Source organism: Trichosurus vulpecula, chromosome 1, assembly GCF_011100635.1.
Source record: "Trichosurus vulpecula isolate mTriVul1 chromosome 1, mTriVul1.pri, whole genome shotgun sequence".
NCBI classification, from domain to species: domain Eukaryota; kingdom Metazoa; phylum Chordata; class Mammalia; order Diprotodontia; family Phalangeridae; genus Trichosurus; species Trichosurus vulpecula.
In genome coordinates, this window is record NC_050573.1 from 404,167,118 (window position 1) to 404,191,213 (window position 24,096).

The 24,096-nt window shown below is 40.4% G+C and overlaps 1 protein-coding gene across 1 annotated transcript in view; it reads left to right on the plus strand.

Annotated features, from left to right (window-relative positions):
- The window catches only part of OSMR (oncostatin M receptor), an 83,699-nt gene that overhangs the window by 43,719 nt on the left and 15,884 nt on the right, over nt 1-24,096 (plus strand). Inside the window, exons 6-12 of the mRNA XM_036741180.1 lie at nt 4,423-4,689; nt 8,524-8,650; nt 9,664-9,815; nt 11,666-11,808; nt 12,413-12,554; nt 16,264-16,340; nt 20,486-20,690. Of these exons, the coding sequence (XP_036597075.1) occupies nt 4,423-4,689; nt 8,524-8,650; nt 9,664-9,815; nt 11,666-11,808; nt 12,413-12,554; nt 16,264-16,340; nt 20,486-20,690 (1,113 nt within the window). The remainder of the gene's footprint in view (nt 1-4,422; nt 4,690-8,523; nt 8,651-9,663; nt 9,816-11,665; nt 11,809-12,412; nt 12,555-16,263; nt 16,341-20,485; nt 20,691-24,096) is intronic.

Here is a 24,096-nt window from a genome sequence, read left to right on the forward strand (position 1 = left end):
GAGATGGAGCCTTGTTTCTGAGGAAGAGCAAAAAGGTCAGTGTGACTGAATCATAGAGCACATGGAGAAGAGTAGAATACAAGAAGATTGGAGAGGTAGAAAGGGGCCAGGCTCTGAAGAGCTTTAAATACCAAACAAGGGACTCTATATTTGATTTTGGATGTGATAAGGAGCCACTGGAGTTTATAGAATAGGGTACTGATATAACCAAATCTTTATTTAGCAAATGAGTTGGAGGATGGATTGGAGTGAGGAGATATGGAAGGCAGAAAGATGAGTTAAAAGGCTATTACAGTAGTCCATTTGAAAGGTGATGAGGGCCTGAGCTGGGCAGCCAGGTGGTTCAGTGAATAGAGTGTCAGGTCTAGAAACAGGAAGACTCATCATCCTAAGTTCAAATCCAGCTTCAGACACTTACTAGCTGTGTGATCCTGGGCAAGCCACTTAGCCCTATTTGCCTCAATTTCTTCATCTTCATGAGATGGAGAAAAAAACGGCAAAACAGTCCAGGATCTCTGTCAGGAAAACCCCAAGTGACTCACGAAGAGTGGATGTGATTGAAATGACTCAACAGCAAAAATGAGGGTGTGAATTAGAGTGACAGCAATGGGAGTGGAAAGCAATGGACATGTATGGTAGATGTTGCCACAAAAGAAATTACAAGATTTGTTATCAGATTTGACTGTGACATTGATATGTAGAACCTAGGTAGCTGGAAAGATGGTAGTGCCCTCAACAGTAGGGAAGTTCAGAAGAAGGGAAGGTTTGGGGGAAAGAGTGTTTTGGACAGATGGAATGTTAGATGTCTATGGAACATCTAGTTCAAAGCATCCAACAGGCAGTTGACGATTCAGGCCTGAAGCTCAGGAGAGACTAAGGTTGGATATATACACCTGGAAATCACCTGCATAGAGATAATAATTGAACCCATAGGAGCAAATGAGATTATTAAGTAAGAGAGTATAGGAAGACAAAAGAATGGAGCCCAGGAAAAAACCTTGGTTTACACCCACTGGTAATGGGTATGGTATGGGTGAAGATGCAACAAAAGAGACTGAGAAGCAGTCAGATGTGAAGAAAGAGAATCAGAAGTCTCAAAACCCCAGAAGGGAGAGAGTATCCAGGAGTAAGAGGTGATCAGCAATGTCAGGGGCAGCATAGGGGTAAAGAAGGATGAGGATCAAGAAGAGGCCGTTAGATTTGACAATGAAGAACTCACAATAACTTTGGAAAGTCGATTTCAATTGAATGATGAGGTCAGAAGAATGATGAGGTCAGAGGATTTTGAAGAGAGTGAACAAAGAGGAAGTGGAGGCACTAATTGTAGTTGTTCTTTTTTTCAAGGAACTTAAGTGAAAAGGAGAAGGGAAATATAGGATGGTATCTGGCAGGCATGGTAAGATTTAGTGATGGTTTGTTAAGGATGATTCAGACAAACTTGGGTTTATTTGGAGACAATAGGAAGAGTCAGAAGACAAGGAGAGATTGAAGGTTAGAGAGAGTGGGGATAACCATTGGGGCAATCCTCTGCAGAAGATGGGAGGAGATGGCATCGGTGGTTCATGGAGAGGGATTGGTCTTGGCCAGCACAAGGGCTGCCTTATCATTAAAGATGGAGTAAAGGAGGAGCTGGTGGGGTACAGTGTCAGAGGTATTACATGCACAACTGGACATTGGGAAATGATTCTGTACAACTTCTTGTCCCCCTGCCCTTGCAACTATTAAATCTTCCTGTCTTCTAAGTTTATCTACCACTATTTTTTATCTTCTTTTCCCTTTCACTATCCTTTGAGTTTCATAGTTTGATTCTCTGCAATGCCTGAATTCTTTGCTTTAATTGCTAAAATTCCATGTCTTTTGAGCCATTTGAACTTGGCCTAAAACAGCAGATGACATAACTAGAGCAGGGGTTGTTCGCCTTGTTTGTGTGTCATGGACCCATCTGGCAATTTGGTGAAGCCTATTTTAAATTCAGAAAATGAAATGCATAAGGTTACAAAGGGAACTAAAAATGTAATTTTTATTTCCTATAGAAGTTGACAGATTTCTATCCCTGGACCCAGCTCCAAGTTAGGAACCCCTGCTGTAGATAGAGCAGCATTTCTTGCATGGGGATCATGAAAGGACTCCAATGGAGGCAGAGAACCGAACTCCAAACAGCTGGGTGGTAGAGGCAGCCTGTACATTAGAACAATTTCCTCACTATTTGTCTAACCACCCAGCACATCCTCATTCTAAACACCTTATTGCCAATATCACTATCATTTGACTTACTTTCTTGCTCTCCCTATTTACCTCTCTTGACTTCAATTTAATAAACATTTATTAAGCCCCCCACACCAAAATATTCATAGCATGGAAGAGTCAGGAAGCCTTGGAGTTTGGAAGACTCTGTCTCTAACATATACTGGCTATGTTGACCATGGTCAAGTCATTTAACCAGAAATTAGAAGGGCCTGACCTTGGAGTCAGAAAGACTTGAGTTCAAATCCTGCTTCAAATACTTTCTAGCTGCGTGACCCTGGTCAGTTTACTTAACCTCTCTGCCTTAGTTTTCTTATCTCTAAAATGGGAATGATCTCTTAGGGTTGTTGTGAGGAACACATGAGATAATATATGTAAAGTGTTTTGCAAACCTTGAGGCACATTATATAAGGTATCTATTATTATTTAACCCATTGGCATCACTGGCAAGTCTCTAAGACTGTGTGTTATAGAAGAATGGCAATCTGCATGAAGAGGGAGTTGTCCTATCTGTAGTTTATTATATTGGAGACACCATGGGTAGAGAACCCCTCTCTCTCCCCAGTTCTTGAAATGTATGTTAAATGCCTTATTGTTTCCCTTAGATGTCAGGCTAAAGTAAAATGCTTTTATAGTTAAAATATTAACTTACAATTCTTGAGTATCTGCTTCCATCTGGGAAGATTAGGACAGAGTTTTGAAGCTTATTCATACTTAAGAGTGTAAACATATCAGCTACGTTTTAAAAGATGCATTGTAAAAGGTCGGTTTTGAATATTCTTTCATTCTCAATTTTAGCTCTATTCTAGGGAAATCACATCATTAATTCATTGTTTCATTTTTTGTGGATCCTTCTTCTAAGCTTTAAAACATATTGTGCTTCTGGAAGATTCTAGAAAACACATCTCATCAATATTGCTCATGTCCCTAGGAAATGCTTATTCAGACAGCCATATTTATTAAGCCCTTTCTATGGGCCAGGTTAAGCGCCGGGCTAAGTGCTTTGTCAAAGAAGGTTTGCATGGCTCTGACCTATGTATTCTGTCTGCTTCTGCTGACCTCACCATGTCTATCACACCAGAACTCAATCAGGCCACTGCAGGCCACTGGATTAATGCACATCATTTCCCAAACACCCATTATTGCAGGTAGGTGGCAGACAGCTGCTAACAACTGTTGCTCATGAGGCATATGTGACTTGTTGGGGATGGGATACTTGCAGGCAGCTGCCTGGCTCAGTGGATAGAATCCTGGACCTGAGGTCAGGAAGACCTGAGCTCAAATCCTGACTCAGACCCTTACTAGCTGTGGGAATCGTGGACAGGTTACTTGACCTCTGTATGCCTCAGTTTACCCATCTGCAAAATGGGGATAATAATAGCACCTACCTTCCAGCCTCAAAAGGGATAATATTTGTAAAGCACTTTGTAAATCTTAAAATGTCATATAAAGTCTATAGTAAATATTTTTATAATAACTATTATTATATGGAAGTATAATATTGGTAGATTAGAACCTTCCCCCATTCTCCCTTTTCAAACTTGACAGACTGCCCATCCCAGTGGTAAATGTTTAATTTATAAAGCAATTATCCTGTTGACCTGAAAAGGGAACCATTAAACAAGTGATCAGTGGGCCTAGAAATAAGGCCCATAAAGCCCAGGCACAGAAGAATCAATAGCTTTGTTTACCAAGAAGGAGCTGGCGAGGAGGAGAGTGCTGATTCTGATAGGAAGTACCTGCAGCTACAGCTTTTGTTGCCTCTGTGATGTGCCTTTAAAAGTAGTGAACACCAACTCCTCCAGCTTCCTTCAGGGATCCTGGCTTGCATCCCACTGGCTGATGGTTGGCTGCTTGGTGCTGCTACCCTCCTGTTTCCATGACCAATAGTGAAGTGTAGAATACCAGATGTGAAATCTCAGAGGACCTGCGTTTGAATCCTGGCTCTGACATTTTACTGGTGGTGAGGCTGGCAAGTTCCTTTTCTTATCTGAGCCTCAGTTACCTTATACTGAAAATGGAGGTAATAATTTTTATTCTCTACCCCACAGGGTGGTTGTGGGGAGAGCATCTGTGTGTTGCAGTTTTAGAGAGTTCTAGGAAAAAGTGTGGGCTGTCATTGTAATCACGTAATGTGCAGGAGATTCTGACTTGTTGATTTTTTGCTTTGCGTTTTAGGGCAGGACTACTCAGGCCAATTACGCATATTCCCTGTTGATATCATGTATGCTGAAGAAGATTCCAATGTCACCATTTGCTGCACTTCCCCAGCAGATAATGAGACAATAGATTTTTTTTATGAAAAGGATCCTGTTCAGGGAATAAAACTGAGCCCCCGTACGACAATGTTTGAAGTGAATAATGTTCCTTTTGTTAGGAAACAAGGATCAAATGCTTATTGTAAGCTGAACTCTTCTGTCATGGGTGTTGTCGTATATGTAGGAGGTAAGGACTTGAACTTTAAATTTTTTCTTTTTTTCTCTTATGTATCCATGATATATAGCCTTGATATGCCATGATGTTCCTCACTAAGAGACTAGCCTCTAGAAGATTTTTAGGAAGATTTCTCAGAGTGATACATCAAAGTTACCCCAAGGTCATTTCAATGCTCTAAAAACCAGCACTATAAAAACATAAAAACTACGGGTACTACTATTGGTCAACCCCACTTGGCTCCTATAATAATTCCCATTTATTTCTACTCACTCAGAAGTACAGTCAAGGCTCAGAAATGTGGCTGAAGAGAGACATAGAATCATAGGATGGAGAGTATCTTTTAATAATATGCCCTTCCTTCAGTAGCTAGGATGTTTGTCATCCATGTGATGAAATCACTCATGGCTGGGCTGGCTAGTATGTCCATCCCTCCCCAACTCTTAAAGGCAAAATCAGAATGTTATAGACTCCAGAAGCACAACATTTCAATTTTTAGTGATTCTCTTTAGTTGACAAACACATTAACACCCTTATACAGAAGCCTGTAGAAAATACACTAAGTGAACTTAACCCGAAGAAATGCTTAGTCAGGGGCAGCTAGGTGGCACAGTGGATAGAGCACCAGCCCTGGAGTCAGAAGGATCTGAGTTCAAATGTGGTCTCAGATACTTACTAGATGTGTAATCCTGGGCAAGTCACTTGACCCTGATTGCCTCCAAACTTTTTTTTTCTTTAAAAGGACTTAGTCAAATCAAGCTTGCACAGCCCTAACTGGGGCTCTACTTACCTGTGCTTACCCTATATTCCCTAATAACCCACACACTCAGACTTTGGAATATCTGAACAAGAATTCTCCTCTACAAACATTTTCCAAAAGGGGTTGTATAAACTTTGCTTGAAGACCTCTAGTAACAATAAATCTACTACCTTCCAGGGTAGCATATTTCACCTTTTCCCACCCCTAGTTATTCAGATGTTTCTCTTTTCATTTGCCCTAAATCTGCCTCTTTGCAAATCTCACCTACTGGTACTAATTCTGCAATCTGGGATCAAGAGGAACAAATTTAATCCCTGAAGATAACCATGATGTCTCTTCTCCAGACTAGACATCCTCAGTTCCTTTAACTGATTTTCCTATCCTGTGAACCCAAGCCCTTTTGCCCCCAGCTCAGTCAGTCATTTGGACTATCATCAGGCCCCGGGACCCACTGGGCATCATTTCTAGGGTACACATGTTTGCAGATGCCAGGTTACTCACAGTGTTTCATGCAATTTATGTGGTGTTAGGTGTGAGCTCAGTATAGGCCAGCAGCTTTGCACTGCTTTTGTTTCATGATCCCCATAACCACCACTACCACTACATTCTTCACCCCTACTACAGTTTCTGTGACACCATTTCCTTACTCTTTAACCAATAAGGGTCAGTAAGAAGTCCTTGCTGGAGTTGGGAGGCAAAAGACTTGGGATTTGAATCTCCCCCACTGCCACTCTCTGGGTGACTTCCAGCAAGTGATCTCATATCTCTGAGCCTCAGTTTGTTCATCAGCAAAATGGGGGTGTTAACATTGCCCCCACCTTATCTCACAGGGTTGTCATGAGGACCAATAGGAACACATGTAAAAATGTTTTGTAATTGCAATATATTCCAACATTATTTTTTTGACTGAGATAAACAATCTTATTTAGAGGTAGAGTAAGGCCTGAAAATGACTGGGATGAGAAAAGTCCAACAAAAGGTGAGTTTCCAAAATGGCAGCCACATTATCCTATTCAGAGGAAATCTCTTTCTCAGCAGACAATAGGCTGAGTAGAGTAGGTTGTAAAATCTACTAGTAAATGTAGTTCTCATTCCCCATAAAATCACCTATTATCTTAAGACTATCATTTCCAGACCACATTCCTCACCCTTCTTTCTCAGACCAATAGAGATCCTTTCCTCACCTTCACCAGGCAACTTGGGCAAAGGGGTAGGGGCTGAGGTTGGATCTTCAGGGCTGTCCTCCTCCAGCACCATATGGTATCCAAGACTTGATGGGAGGGCTGAGATGGTAGGACTTTGGAAGAGGGCCCAGAATTCAGAGTCATTGCTGGAAGAGGAGAAGGAGGAAAAAGAATGCTTGTTCTGTTTATGCATTTTATTACGAGTTTCCTTCATTTTCTTTCTCAGCTTCTCATCCTTCACTGTGTTTGGCTCCACTACTCCTGGGGCAAAGGAATTTGTAGAAAGTACATTAGGGCCAGGAAGTAGGTGGCATGGGTACCCCAGCTGCTGTCCTGGCTCAAAAGCATTACCCAGAAGATAAACTGAATTCCCTGGTGAAGGAGGGAAGGAATGGAGGATACATAAGATCGATTAATGTTGGGTGGACAGAATTAGAACCCTCAGGATACCTAGGGGTATATGGGAGCCTCAGGAGAGTCTATCCCTGGCTTCCCTGCCTTGGGAATCTGACATGCTCTCTTACTGTTGTTTCTTCTACTCCCATGGCTGGAATCCTTCTTCTTCCCCCACTGTTCCTCCCATCACCTACTTCCTAGTCCCACCCCTCTATACTCCAATATTCTTATTTTGAAACACAGTATGGGAAATGAGCCACATTATGATATCCTTTTGGACAGGTTACATCTAAATTTTCACTTCAAAGCTCACGTTTGCTTCTTTTCTAGTAGACACGTTAATAAATTCTATTCTTGACTTTACAGCCAGATTACCCATCCATCACTAACATTTCTTGCTGAGGGATACACTTACATGCCTCATTATTGCTCTGTCCTTTCATTCTGCCATTCCTTACTAAAAGGCCTTCATCTCCTAGGACTCACGTGTGGTTTTATCTTGGGTTGCTGGGCTACATCCAACTTTTATGACTCTTTCTCACTTCCTCACCTCCAAAGGACTTTCATTAGCCTGGGGCTGCATGTTTCCTGTAATAGGAAAAGCCATTCTTTTGCCCCGCAATCACAACTGAAAAAACTAATTTCCCAGGAGACCTGAGATAAAATCCAAACTTGCCCTTCCCTCAGTTCCTCACCTACGTTACCTCCTAGACTCTTTAACATGGGCTATATTAAATCACTAATGAATAATGAAGTCCTCCTCCAAAGTCTCACTGTCAGTGGAGGTGACTTGGGTTGTCTTGGGAGTTCACCAAGGTTAGGTAGGTTCAACCATACTAGAAAGATTTAAAGGATGCTCTCTAAATACCAGCATAGCCAAATGTGGAGAAGCCCGTCTTCAGTGGGCTGGCTACTTATGGGTGAATTCCTCAGCCATGGCAAAGAATGGAAGGAAGGAAAAATACATTTGTAGTTCACTCTTACCAAATGTGACACCTGTATGATCTCATCAATCCTCATAACAACTCTGTGAGGTAGATAGGACAGGTGGTTTTATCTTCCCGTCACAGATGAAGAAACTGAGAGCTAGAGAGGTCAAATGATATTCCCAGAGTCATGCAGCTAGGAGGCCACAGAGCTAGGACTCCAAGCCAGGTCTCATGATTTCAGGTCTAGTGACTTTCCACTAGTGCTATACTGCTTCTGTTCACAGCTTAGGATGGGCAGTGACCTGATTTTTTACCCATAGAGTTGCCATAGGAATATGATGGAGATTGAACCTGGAATAGCAGGCAACATGTGATCACTACCTATGGTCATTAATGAATTGATGACTGATGGGATCACCCCGCATTCCAGGAGGCTGATCTGTTCTTATTCAACTTCGAGGAAACTTAATGTCTAGGTCTGTCCACCATTAGTATCATTATTAACACAATGTTCATGTCCCCTGTGTTTAAAGGCTTCAGCCTTAGTTTTCTCAACAGCTTTTGTTTGTGTTCATAGGAGTACTTGAAGAGCCCAAGGACTTTTCTTGTCAAACTCGAGACTTACAAACCTTGAACTGTACCTGGGATCCAGGAAGAGACACATTGCTGGAGAATCTTCCAAACAGCTACAGTTTATCTGAATGGCAAGTCATGTCTTCCGGTTGAAGCCTGGTAGTATTCCAGCCCTCCCTGTACAGGATGTAAAGCTGAAAGCTTTCCTGGGGTGTTAAAAAAAAAAGCTGAAACAAATATGCCAAATTGCCAGCCTCTAAAGGTTACTGGTTTGCCCTAGCTGTGACCAAAGTTTTGCTAAATCTAATGAGTAGAAAGAAAAGTTGCAGATCCAAGTGAGAACCCAGTCTGATTCATGACTTAGATCTACCTGATTTCCTACTTTTCTTATAATGGCATAATGTTTATAATTAATTATAGAACTCTCTCAAATCTGTGAAGTAATTTGTTTTCTCATTTGATTCCTACAAGAATCTTGTGGGGTTGGTACCACAGACATCTCCATTTTGCTAATGACAAAACTGAGAATCACAGAGATTGATCATTTTCCCAAGGTCACAGTTGTGAGAACTGGGACTCAAATCTAGATCTTCTTACTCTAAGTCTAGTGATCTTTGTGAAAGTTATAAAGTTCTTTGGCCAATAGAAGTTAAGGGGAGTCCTAAACAATCCACGAGGAAGAAACAGCTAAATAGTTAAATAGCTAGCAGTTATACAGTGCTTTAAGATTTACAAGATGCTTTACAATATCTCGTCCTCAAAACAACCCAGTGCCGCTATTATCCTCATTTTACAGATGAGGAAACTGAGGCAGACAGAGGTTAAGGGATAGGGTCATCGAGCTAGTAAGTGTCTGGTGTAGGATTTGAATTTAGTTCTTTCTGACTCCAAGCCCAGTGCTCTATCCATTCATTGTACCACCTCATTGCCTCTGTAAAAATGTAAAATTTACAAAAACCAAATTGTTTAAATTCTATTTTTATTGTCCCTAGTTTTCAGTGGAGGAACAAGTGGACATTTGCTACTGTTCCCAGTAATATAACATGGAACATTCTGGACATAGGAACAGGTCTGTTGTTGTTGTTGTTGTTTTTTTATCAAAATTGTATTATTGTAATTATTTATTTGTTTGTTTGTTTTAAAGGTTTTCCCAGAAAAAAGTTAATTGTGATCACAGAAATTGGTGTACCTGGCCACTAGCCCCAGACATGCAGGACACGTACAACTTCACTCTGATTGCTGAAAATAAACTAAGAATGAGAAGAACAAGCATCTTCTTTAATGTGACCCAAAAAGGTGAAAACGTGGATAGCAAAGTAAACTGCATGATCTCTCTCTCCAGATCTTTAACCACCATGTAATGTGCTCTCTTTCCCTCTCTCTTCCACTGCTCTCCCTCCCTCCCTTTCTCTCTCTCTGTCCTTCTCTCCTTCTCTTCCTCTCTCTTTTCATCTCTTTCCATCTCTCTCTCTCTCTCTCTCTCCCTCTTTCCTTCTCTTTCTCTCTTTCCAACTCTCTCTATCCCCCTTCTCTCTCTCCTCCCCTTCCCTCCCTCTCCCTCTCCTTCCCTCTCTCTCTTTTTTCATCTCTCTCTCCACACACACACATACACACACACACATATACACAAATATACATATATATGTATATAAATACATTAATTTCTCCTGCCACAAGGCACTGTGAAAAGGGCACAGACTCCAGCATCACAGGACATATTTCCCGACTCAGACAAAATCCCATTCCACCCATACTACACCATTAAAGATGCACTAGGACTAATATTCATCATCTGCACCATTATGTTTATTACTTACGTAACCTTGGACAAATCATTTAACTTCCCTGGGCTCCTGTTCATTCCCTCATCTGTAAAATGAGGAAGGGTATTGAATTGGATCTAGGGTTTTGAGGTGTCTTCCAGCTCTGGTGCTATGAGTGATCCTAGGATCAGGTTTCTCTTAAGCCAAACTTGAATGTTATCAGTCCTCCATTTCTTAATAACCTTTTCCTCACACTGGAGGAGTATAAGCAACAATCCTTCCCCTATTCACAATCTTCTCTTCCTGCTCAGTTATCACGTTATTTTGATTTGCCAAACAATTCCCCTGTATACATTGTGCCTTAATCATGCCTTGGCTGTTGTAGAAATCCTTTTTACTTAGAGTGTGGGGAAGAAGGGAAGATAACACTTACCTATTGTCATTTTCTTATTTGAAAGGAGATGCTTGACTAATTTTTATGCTAAGATACCAAAAGTTAGGTCACGTCAAGAAGCATTTGTTAAATACTATATGCTATTACTAGTGATTTAGAGCATTTTTAAAAATATGGCTATTATTGAATTTCTTCTTCTGAAAATTGCCTGTTTACATCCTTTGACCATTTATCCAATTAGGGAATGGCTCTTTTCCTTGTAAGTTTGATTCATTCTTTATCTACCTTAGAAATAAAACCTTTATCAGAGAACTTGTTGCAAAGGTTTTTCCCCCCAGTTTTCTGCTTTTCTTCTCATTTTAGCTGCATTGGTATTGTTTGTGCAAAATCTTTTTAATTTTATTTAATCAAAATTATCCATTTTTCCTCCTGTGAACCTTTCTAGCACTTGCTTGGTCATGAATTCTTCCCCTATCCATAGATCTGACAGGTAATTTCTTCCATGTTCCTCTAATTTGCTTATAATATCATCCTTTATGTCTAAATCATGTACCCATTTTGAGCTTATCTTGGCATACACTGTGAGATGTTGGTCTCTACCTAGTTTCTGTCATACTACTTTCCACTTTTCTTGATACTTTTTACTGAATAGAGAATTCTTGCTTCAATAGCTGAAATCTTTGAGTTTATCAAACATTAGCTTACTCTGCTCATTTATTTGCTTCTGAAAAATTGTGTGCCTAATCTGTTCCATTGATCAATCCCTCTTTTTCTCACGCAGTACCAAATTGTTTTGATGGTTACAGCTTTGTAGTATAGATTGGTCTGGTACTGCTAAACCCCTTTCCTTCTCATTTTTTTGAGAAGGCTTTCTACCCATCTAATGAATATTTATTTACCATTATATACCAGGTATAGTAGGAATTTGGGTTTCCTATATGAAGAATGCATTTTGGATCTGTATTCATGTTTTTTTACTTTCTTGACAGTTCAACCAAAGCTCACTGGTGAAATATCTATTAAAAATATAAGTGCCACGGAGGCAACATTGACATGGCAAATTATTCCCGATAAAAAAAAACTCATTTTTTTGTGTCAAATTGAAGTCTACCACGATGGAAAAGGAATAGCGGTAAGAAATGATCCTTGGCTCATGGAAATGAACTGTTGAAAGTTATTTAGACTTTTCTTCTTGATCTCTGGCATCAAAAGACATATGGTGTGGCAGGATCTCCACTGAAAAGTCTCTGCAATTAATTTCTCATTGTTGAAAGATTTCAATACAAATCAGGATAGGTCTGGCCAGAGTTATAACTGGGAACTTTTGTATCAGGGTCATGGATCAGAAAATGCCCATGGGCAAAAGAAATAAAAGGCATCTCATGTCTTTGCAGGTGAGAAGGGCAAGACATTGATCTATGGAGGGAAGACTGAGATCTTGGGACACTGATAGGAAGGCACTTTGGGGGATGGTTAGGACAAGGTGAGGGGGAAACACATCAGAATGACATCTTGGCAATTTTCTATTTTTAATAGTTAAAATTGCTAACTGGGTGTTAAGTTCTGTAGTTTTAGTGATACTAAAGGACCACAAGTGCTGTCAAGATGCCCTAAATTCCATATCTTAGAACAAGAGCCCAGTTAACCTGCCTTAGGTTTGGCTCTGGACCTAGCTTTAGCTTTAGGAAAATGCATGCTCACATACTCAGTTTATAATTTCTTCTTTGATTTACCAGTACAACACTTCCAACTCTGAATTCACTTTAAGCGGATTACAACCTTATACAGCACATTCAGCTCGAGTACGCTGCTGCACAGCCAACCACTTTTGGAAATGGAGTGAATGGGACAGCAAAAACTTCACCACAAAGGAAGCTGGTAAATTTGACTCATTGCAATGCCACTCCAAGACATTTGTTGCTTGAGATTCCCTGCAGGCTCATGGTACTACCTAAAACTTAAATGATGAGAGGAAAGCATTAGGGTGTTGTGGTCTAGTTGAACATATTTCTAAAGACATTTCCTGTATCAAATATGTATTTTTTTAAATGGGGGGGAGGGGCAGAGGGTGTTAGTATATGGACTTGTGATTTCATTGGTGAAAGGAACCCCTACCCCCAATGAGGAAATATTTTCAATCAATTCAGATCTATAGCTGCTTTGCCACTTCCTATTGCAGAGAACTGCCATAGTCAGTCAATGTCAGGCAGAACTTGAACCCAGGTCTTCTTGGCTCTGTGGATGGTTCCCTGTAGGCATTATGCAAAGTGAATATTAATTCGCCTTTATATAACATTTTAAGGTTTGCAAATCCCTTTCCTCATAACAGAGATAAACGGTATAAACATTTTATCATTCCCTTTTTACAGATAAAAACCTGTAACAGCACAGACAGTTTAACCAGTTGGATGAAAAGGCATGTTTATTAAGTGCCTCTTGTTCAGTTATTTCAGTCATGTCCAACTCTTTGTGACCCAATTTGGGGTTTTCTTAGCAGAGATACTGGAGTGGTTTGCCATTTCCTTCTCTAGCTCATTTGACAGATGAGGAAACTGAGGCAAACAGTGATTCGCCCAGGGTCACACAGCTAGTAAGTGTCTGACGCCAAATTTGAACTCAGTCTTCCTGACGCCAGGCCCAGCACTCTATCCACTGCACCACCTAGCCACCCCATATTAAGTGCCTACTATATGCCATGTATGGTGCTGGGGATTCAGGTAATAAAAATAAAACAGTCTCTGTTCATTCACAAGAAGACAACAGAAGGCTGATGACCAGGGAGGATGGTTATGCTCTGCGATGTCACCTGCAGGGCTAATATGTAGAGCTGGAAAACAATTGATTGGCATGTAGTTTCTAGGAACAGTAATATGCAGGTGATTACTATTCCCAGAGCTAGAAAGAAGAAAGGGGAGAGAGCCCTTCACCAGAGAGGAGCAGCATGGTAGTGGGCTGTGGGTGAGGCTAGTTAGGCAAAACGAATGCTCCCTAGCTAGCACTTAAATTTTGATCTTCTCCTTCCTTCTCCAGGGCTGCTCTGCTACATCACACTTGACTCTGAGTGTAAGTTGTAGCTAAAGATGGTATCATTCCCTAAAATTTTAATTAATGCCAGCGGCTTTTCTTTCTTGCCCTTCATTGGGTTCTCAAGGCTTCTTTGGCTGCTTCTGTTGCTTTTTCAGTGTTTTTGGAACCAGCAAACATTTATTTATTGGGTAAATAAAAGGAGTAATGGAAGCTGAAAAGCAGGAATTGCATTAGCAGTTCCCCGTGGTACTACTCTAGGTTGTGAATATTCAGAATCCCTCCTGTTACTATCCAAGCCTTGATACCAATCCCAGTGACAACTAGATAACTTTCCCCAGGATGCTGAGTAATAAATGGAACATTTCTTTAGCAGTGACCCTGTCCCACCCAAATAATCGTAGAATCAAGGATCTTAGAGCTTGATTTGCTCCAGCCTCTCAGGTAAGGTAGTGTATTTCCATTTTAGAGATGTGGCTCAGACAGAGTAATTAGTGACTTACTTAAGGTCATGCAGTATAGTCTGTATCCTAAAGCGGAAGCAAATCCTGGGTGTTCTTCCTCCTAGTGCTGTGTATTAGACATGTTGTCAGAAGAAAGGAGAGTTAGTGATATATTTTTCAGGCTGATGGATCTCTTGATTTTCTGTCACAGGAGATCATTTTAATAAAAGATTATTGAGCCATTTACAAAAGGCTAAGCAAAATAAAGAACTTATAATTGGATGTTTTTTTTCTCACCCAATGAATTTTTTTTGATCTCAAATTGACATAGAGTTCATTTTTGTTTTGTAGGCACTTTACAGATGCATGCTCTGAGGTTTATGACGTCCAAAAATGAGACCCAAAGTGCAGATTTTGTTTGGAGCTAAAAGAATTGATTTCTCATGCTTAAATGGTCAGCCACAGAAGGAGTAGCTTTTAAAAAAAAATACCAATTTAACTGGGAAGATTGTGCAATTTGGACAGGGATGCAGATAACAAGAGTTTTTCAGCTCTGACCCCTCCTGGCTCCCCATCAAGCATCAATGCAGCATCTTTGAGGCCAATCTGCACCTTTCGTACTTTTAGAAATCAGGCAAGGGAACAATGGTGGCCTGCCGCCCTTGGGGATTCTGGCATCATGGGCATTTACCTGGCTTACTTTCTGTGGATTATCCAACCCTATTCAACAAATTCTATTTCATTCAATAAACATTAAGAACCTACTGTGATTAAGGTATTGTGTGAGGTTCTAGGGATACAAAGGCAAAAACAAAGTAGCCCCTATCTATAATTATGAAATTTACATCCTTTCTTTCAAAGAAAAAAATGTATTGATTTCTTTTGTTTTTACCTCACCATCATTTCCACCCTCTCATCCCATCACTTCTCCTCCCCATCCCAACTGAATCCTTTCTCATAATAAAAGAAAAATACATTGTATTTGACCGTGGATGCAACATTCTGCCTTCCTATCTTCCCAACTCTTTGAGGAGAGGGAAATGTTTCATTACGTATTCTCCAGGACTATTACTGGTTTTCCATACACTTAAGAGTTCATCTTTTTCTGGTGATTGTTTTCATTTTCATTACTGTAGTCAATTGTTTATATTCTTCTCTCATTTCTTCTTATTTTACCTTGTATTAGTTGATACAAATCTTCCCATTTCTCTGAATTCCATACATTGGTCAATTCTTACTACACATTAATATCTCATTACATTCATTTTTGCCACTTTGTTTAGACATTTCCTAGTTGATTGGCAACCAGCTTGCTTCCAATTCTTTGTTATGACAAAAAGTACTGGCATGAGAATTTTTATCTATATTGGAATTTTGTGTCTGTCTTTGACAGAAGTTTACACCCTTCAGAAGCACCAATTCTTAAGGCTAATTTCAATCTACATAGAATCTATAAAACCTGATATCTGAAAGGGACTTTAGAGGTCATTTAGTCTAAGCTGCTCGTTTTATAATTGAAAAAACTGCTCTGCTCCATTCCTTTGACTCTTGAAAACTATGCTATCAGTTGGGAATGGGGGCAGTGACTGTCACAGGAATTAACTACCAGAATTTCATAAGTGTTGATAGTCCACTGGTAGTGACATTTTCCTCTGAGACCAGAGTAAACGAGGGGAGAGTTGGGTGTGATATGGAGTTTATTTGGAAGGCAAAGTTGGGGAGAAGAGGGAGCTCAAAATGGATCACTTTGATTTTCTCAGTGAAGTACTTGGTGTGAGGTTCACTGCTAAAACATGAGGAAGGGGACAAGATAGGTAGCTTGAAGAGAGAAAAGATTTGGAATAGATGCTGATGGTACTGAGGTAGTTAATCAGGGAAGTGTGCAGCAGTCAAAAATCAGTAGAGATTATATAGTAGAAATTTTAATGGATCCAGTTAGAATATTGTTGGGAGTTTTTTTTTCTTCTTCTTCCTTCAGTGTGCAACAGCACACACAGATGAACAGAGAAATTGGATGGTAGGAGGTTGGGCAAAGTTTCCTTTTCTGAACTAGAAATAGCCTGAATGTCTTGCTATGAGTACCTGGCATAATGTGAAAACTTTTCTTTGGTTCATTTCAGCTCCCTCAGGGGCTCTCGATATCTGGAGAACTGTGGAACCAGTTTCAGGAGGATACAATGTGAAAATATTCTGGAAGGTAAGTTGTCTTGGACTCAGGTTTCCAAATGCTTTCTGGGCAGCTCTGCCTGGATGTTCCATGGGTACTCTAAGGTCAATGTATCTGAAATTTAGTTCATCATTTTTCCCCCCAGAACCAGTCCCTTTTCCTGACTTTCCTATTTATTATCAAAAGCATCCCCATTTTTCCAAGTGCGTGTAACCCTGGTGACACCTTTGACTCTCGGTCCACTTCACCTCCACCCTTACCCCATTCAATCACCAAGTTGTGTTTCCTCAATATTTCTCACATCTGTTCCCTTCTTACCATTTTCACTACCACTACCTTAGGTACCCTCTTTAAACATCTAGACTGTGCTGCAATAGCCTCCTAACAGTTCTCTCATTCTAGTTATTTCCCTTCTTTAGGCCTCCCTAGATTAATCTTCTAGATGCGCAATTTTGATCATTTCATTCTCCCAACTCATTGTAGTTCAGGGGAAAGACAGCAGAATTTGGAGTCAGATGTCCTGGGATCAAATCTCAGCTCTGCTCCTTACCACCTTTGTGATCTTGGGTAAATTACTTCTCCTTTCTGGACTTTAGTTACTCATTTGCAAAATGAGGGCATTGGGCCAAGTGACCTCTAACATCTCTTCTGCCTTTAAATCTGTGACCCTACAAATAATATATCCTTGCTAAGGACAGCAAAATAGGATTTTTAAAGATATGTTAGAGGTAAGAAGATCAAAGAAGGACTACTCCTATTATTCAGAGTAGGTGAAATGATAACAGACAGTGAAAAAAGACAGAGCTGCTCAATAATGATTTTATTTTTTTCTCTGCCAAGGAGGATGGCACCAGAAAGCACAGATAAGTGAGGTAGGAGGACATAACTAAACTGCCTTCAATGAGTTTAAATCACTAGGTCCATATAAACTACATACCAGCGTTCTGAAAGAACTGGTGGATATAGTAGCTGAATCGTGGGTGATAATCTTGGAAAAGTCATGGATGAGGGAAGAAATACAAGAATGGAAAAGGTGGTGTTGTTTTTAAGAAAGGGAAGAAAGTGGCACTTTTACATTATGGTCTAGTGAGCTTGGTTTTAATTGCTGGCAAAGTTAAATCATTAAAGGCAGAGTCTGTGAGCACTTAGAAAGGGAAGCAGCAGTCACTAAGAGAGAGACTATCTTTTTTTCTTCCAAATGCATGTTGAATGACGGAAAAGAACAAGTCCACAGCAGAGAAGAAAAATGATTAATTATCAGTGAGGATTTTTTAAAGGAGTCTAGAGTAAAGGAGAACTCTATCTTTTGCTTTAAGTAAGGTGTGTTGCTTTCATTGAAGACAGGGATGGCTATAAATCAGTAAATATGTATTCAAATTGTTGTGAGTGTGCTTGAATTCACAAGAAAAATCTGAACAACTAAGTCAATAAGTCCCTGAAATGGAAAATATAAGCCAGACAAGTATAAACTAGGGCCTTATTCAAACTCATTTGTGATTGTCCTTCATGACAGAAGGAATGTACTTCATGAATTTTCTAATTATTTTCCACTATAAGCAATCTGGAACAGAGAAATCCAGTGCAAGATTATTTATCTATCTAAATACCTATCTTTATTCTTTTAAAAAAACATTTTATTTTTTCCCATTTGCATGTTAACACAGCTTTTAACATTTTGAAAAAAAAAAACTTTTGAGTTCCAAATTCTATCCCTCCTTTCCTCCCTTTCCTAATCTTTCCTCTTCCTGGCAGCTTATCAAATACTTGAAGACAGCCATCATGTCTTTTTACCACCACCTCCCTTTCCACTCCACCCCAGCCTTCTATCAAGTCTTCTCTTCTGTAGATTAAAGATTCTGAATTCCCAATCAATGCTATGTGGCTTGGGTTCTAGTCACTATTCAGGTCGCTCTCTTCTGGGAGTGTTCCAGCTTGTCAATATCATTCCTAAAAGGAGGCTTTCAGAAGTGAGACTATTACTTCTTTTATTTTGAACACATAAAGACTGCCAGAAACTTGTGAGAGAAACCAAGTCAGGGGACCTGGAAGGCACAGGACAAGAAGCTCATACAACAGCAGAAAGAAGGTCACTGGCAGCCCAATCCCTAGTCATATCAGGAGACAGGGCCTGACCAGCACCAAGCAGCCTGAATTCAACCCAGAGCCCATGCAGCTGACCTAGCAGCACCTAGGAGGAAAAAATGCCTTAGGTTTTGCAGGAAGCCTGTTCCCAGTGAAATTTGAGGGGTAGAGCCAAGCAAGGGCTTAGACTATGAAAGGAAGAGAAGATCAAGAAGGGGCCAAGACCCAAAATGTAAGTTGAGCCACCAGAAAACTTATTCCAAACCTAGTAGGGCAGAGGACAGGGCCTCATTTTAGCTACTCCATCCAGAATCAAGCAAGGCCTGTCCATAGCATCCAAGACTACAGTGGGGAGCAGCATCTGACCCAAGCATAAGGACTTAATCTGGAAACCAAGCCTAGAGAAATGAGTAAGCAAAAGAAAATGCTGAACACAATGAAGAAATACTATGGATTTAGAGAAGACAAAGAGGCAAAGCTAGAAAAAGAGTAGCTCCACAATCAGGTAGGTGATGGCCTCATGGTGTCTCAAGTCTCTATTCCTTGCTCCTTCCTCTGCCCCCTCCCCCCTGCCCCGATATACAGGCATACCTCACTTTATTGTGCTGCACTCTATTGCACTTTGCAGATATTGTGGGGTTTATTCATTTATTTATTTATTTATTTTTATAAATTGAAGGTTTGTGGCAACCTTGCATCGAGCAAGTCTATTGGTGCCATTTTTCCAACAGCATGTGCTCACATCGTGTCTCCATGTTACAGTTTGGTCATTCTCGCAATATTTCAAACTTTTTCATTACTATTACAACTGTGATGATGATCTGTGATCAGTGATCTTTGGTGTTACTAATGTAATTGTTTTAGAGTACTACAAATTGTGCCCATTTAAGACAGCAAACTTAATTGATAAATGTTGTGGGTATTTTGACTGCTCCACCTACTGGCTATTCCCCTATTATGCTCCCTCTCCTTCGGCCTCCCTATTCCCTGAGACACAACAATATTGAAATCAGGCCAATTAAAAACCCTGTAATGACTTCTAAGTGTTCAAGTGAAAGGAAGAGTCAATCGATGTGGCAGATTTCATTTGTTGAAAGAGACTCTAGAATTCATCTAACCTCCCAACCAACTAGGGAATCTTATCTACTACATCTCTGACATCGATGGTCATTCAGTTTCTGCTCAAATATCTCACAAAGCAGCCCATATCCTTGTTGGACAGCTATCCTCATTTTAAAAAAATTCTTTACTGAGCAGAGATTCAACTTTTTTTGGATTATCCCAAAGCAAATCTGCTCTCTTGTCCTCAAAAGTTTGAAGACAACCAACAGAGTCTTCTCTTCCACATGCTAACAATCTCTGGTTAATTCAACTCTCCCTCAAATAACATTGTTTTTGGAATTCTGACCATCATGGCTACCCTCAATCTTGTTGAACTCTGGTTATACAATTATAGACCTTTTGAACTGTAAGGGGTCATCAGAGACCAACTAATAATCCCCTCATTTTACAGATTAAGAAACTGAGGCCTAAAAAAGGTGAAATGACTTTCCAGAATCATAGCATGTCAGGGCACAAACTCAGCTCTTCTGATTCCAAGTACAATGCTCTTATACAAAAAACCACAAAATTAACCACTATGAATTTATAGTGACTGAGGCTGGCCACAGAGAAGAGGTGGGAGAATGTATTTCCCTTCACTGCAGAAGTGGGGAACAATGGAGATGGAATATTGCATTGTAGTACTGCCAGACTCAGTCAATATATTGGTTAGTTTTGCTGTACTGATTTTTCTCCCGTTAAAAAAAAATCTTTGTTTATAAGATGTGGCTTGTTGGGCAGACAGGGGAGGATATTTTCAGAAATGAATGCAAAGTAAAAACAGAAGTATTAACAAAAATTATAAATATACAAACACACATATATATATATATATATATATATATATATATATATATATATATATATATATATATACACATATATGTGTATGATCTGGAAATATTTGAAATCTCTAGGGAGGAAAAAAAATTAAATGGCATGGCCTGTGGAGTGAAGACCATTTTGAAATGCTTCTCAATATTTCTTTTCAGCCACTACCGACATTTCAAGCTAATGGAAAAATCCTAAATTATAGCATAGCTATGGAACCACTGGGGACCTTTTTTTCTGAATCAGACAGTAATAGCACCGAAAAAATTATTGACCAACAGCCCTATCAGATCAGCATTACAGCCATCAATAGTGTTGGATCTTCTACCCCCTCGGTCATTGTGGTGTCTGGAAATACTGAAAACAGTGAGTATATATCCTTCTTTAAAAATGTCACAGAAAGTTATGATGATATCATCTACAGCCTTTGATTCTTACATAAAATATTCTCTCAAATCGAAGGGGTAAAGACAGTTGTTGTTTGTTGCTTTTCTAACAACAACAAAAAAAAGTTGTTAGTTGCTTCTTTTCTCAATGGGGAACTTTTAATGGGTAGCAGGTTCAATTTTAATTCCATTTGGGAACATCCATGCATATATGTACAGAACACTTTGTAAGGCACTGGAATGGAATAGTACAAAGTATTTGCCCTCAAAGAACTTTCTTTTTTTTTGCCATTTTTTCATTTAATATATTTAGTTTTCAGCATTGATTTTCACAAGAGTTTGAATTACAAATTTTCTCCCCATTTCTACCCTCCCCCCCACTCCAAGATGGCATATATTCTGGTTGCCCTGTTCCCCAGTTAGCCCTCCCTTCTGTCACCCCACTCCCTCCCATCCCCTTTTCCCTTCCTTTCTTGTAGGGCAAGATAAATTTCTACACCCCATTGCCTGTGTATCTTAATTTCTAGTTGCATGCAAAAACTCTTTTTTTTTGTTTTTGAACATCTGTTTTTAAAACTTTGAGTTCCAAATTCTCTCCCCTCTTCCCTTCCCACCCACCCTCCCTAAGAAGGAAAGCAATTCAACATAGGCCACATTCATATGTATAACCCTTCCACAGTACTCATGTTGTGAAAGACTTAACTATATTTTGCTCCTTCCTAACCTATCCCCCTTTATTGAATTTTCTCCCTTGACCCTGTCCCCTTTCGAAAGTGTTTGTTTTTCATTACCTCCACCCCCATCTGCCCTCCCTTCTATCATCCCCCCTTTTTTATCTTCTTCCTCCTTTTTTCCTGTGGGGTAAGTTACCCAATTGAGTATGTATGGTATTCCCTCCTCAGGTCAAATCTGATGAGAGCAAGATTCACTCATTCCCCCTCACCTGCCTTCTCTTCTCTTCCTATAGAACTGCTTTGCTGACTTCTTCTGGCTGTATGTTTTGGTCTTCTTTGTCACCAAAGAAAGATTCCAAAGTCTGAGACTGAATCTGGATGCATTTTCACTGCCTGGCCATGTTCCCAGCCAACTAACTTGACCCTTGAGTTTTTCATTGGGGTATGACTGCTTGTAGAGTAATGAGAACTATGTTCCAAGCTTGGGAGGATGCGCCAGCTCTGCCACACCAGCACTCCTTCCCCAAGAACCCCCAACCTGGACTGGGCTTAGATCTTCAGCAGGCTCTTCACTCCTGCTCTGATCTGCCACTTAATTCCTCCCACCAGTTGGGCCTTGGGCCAGAAGCAACTGCAACTATAGTTCTGTAGCTGCCCCACCTCTGCTGTCCCAGGGGCGGTCTGCAAACTCCTTCTACTCCCCTCAGCTTTTCCCACTAACCTTCTCTGTTGTCTTCGGTGTTTGTGGGTTGAGAAGTCTGGTAACTGCTGCAGCTCACTGATTCAGGGCGCTAGGGCACACTCCGCCTGGCTCCTGGTCTGGTTGGTCTGTGCCGCCCACGCTGGGCTCTGCTCAGCTCCACTCCCAGCTCCGTGCGGGATAGACCTTACCCAGAGACCATCCAGGCTGTCCTGGGCTAGAGTCCTGCTTCCCTTCACTATTTTGTGGGTTCTGCAGTTCTAGAATTGGTTAAGAGCCATTTTTTATACATTTTTGGAGGGACTTGACAGGGAGCTCACGCTAGTCCCTGCTTTTCAGCTGCCATCTTGGCTCCGCCCCTCCCTCAAAGAACTTTCACTTTAGTAAGGGGTTGAGATACATTATGTAGCACCTCTCATGCTTACTGTCAGCCCTCCTCCACCCTCCATCACCTACTCTCTCTCAACCTCCCTCAAGCATGCGGATCAAGGTTGGGATGGGAGAGATAAGGCTACAAATCACTACCCTCAGGATCCTTGTGGGGAACTATATCTACAAAGCTCAAGCTCTCAGTGGTATATTTCCTGTTTTAAAAAAAATTAGTCACAAATAATCACTAACCTTTATTAAAACAGTTACTGAAAATGCAAAGACATAATATTTATACAACCTTCTGCCCATAAACCTCAATCACATTCTGTTATCAATGCAGTTAGTGTCCTTGGGGAGAATGGGCACACATTACAAGCACTAGAGTAGTAAAGCACACATGTAGGAAATATATCTAGCCAGGGTAATTTAAATCTATGGAACTGTAGACTTTTTTGTATCTTGGGAACTGTCCATAAAAGTTCCTCAATGGATGTGGCTTCTGCATGAAACAGATACTTCCACTGTTGAGCTGGAATTAAATCTCATTTCTCACATAGACAAGTTGATGCACTGGGCTACTTCTCTGGTATTCTATATCTTGGCTGTTCCTTAATAGCAGCTGTAGTGTCTGCCACTTCCAGCCTCAGGCTTAGCTGATGCCTTTTGCTGCAGTAGTGTTATGTTCTTTTGGGGAAAGGTAGTGACTCTTACCCTAAGACTGGCAAAATCCTCTGCAATTCTGTGCCTTTGGCAGAATACTTTTCTTCTCAGCAACACCAGGTGGAAAAGAAGTATCATCTTTTCTTCACTTCTTGATAGATGACAATAGAGATAGATAGATTAAGCATTTATTAGGTGTTTACTGTGTTCCAGGCACTGTGCCTTAGCACATCTTACAAATACAAGCAAAAAAAAAGACCTTGCTTTCAAGAAATTTATAACATAGTGAAGGAAGACAATACATAAAAGGGATCTGGGAGGGGGAGCATACACATACAAGGGAAAGGTGGAAAAGTGCAGAAGGTCAGTAGTGAACATGAAGAAGAAGCAAGCATGGCTCGCCTAGATGCCTCCTGAAATGATGATCCTGGGCAAGAAAAAACTCATCAGTCAGAGGAGGGGTCCATAGGAGAAGAGGCCTCACCAGGAGATAAAGGCTATAGGTTTAGAGAAAAATCCAGAGGGGCAGGAGTAGAGCAGGGAGAAGAGTGGACATGGATGGCCTGAATGTATCCTAAAAGACAGAGCTTTAGCCTTACTTTGGCCAACCAAAATTTACCATCAAGTCATGGCACAGAGAGAGTTAATGGCATCTTTTTGACACAGTTCTGAAGTCTGGTGTTTAATCTTTCTATGTCCCTAGTTTATGCCCAAGACCTTATCACATCTTATGGTTAATAACCTAATTTTCCCTTTCTGAGTTTGTCCTCAGGGTCAAGCATAACAAATCTAACCCTTCAAATTGTCTTTCTAACTATTTTTCTCAAATGATTTGACAAAATCTAGTGCTCTTCACACCAGCACATAGGATCGGAGACTATCTTTCCTGTATCTTTATATTCATCTTGAACAGGGAACAGCCTTTCATGGCTGCATTTCAATCATGTGGGTCACATCCCACTTGAGTGTCAGAAGTAATT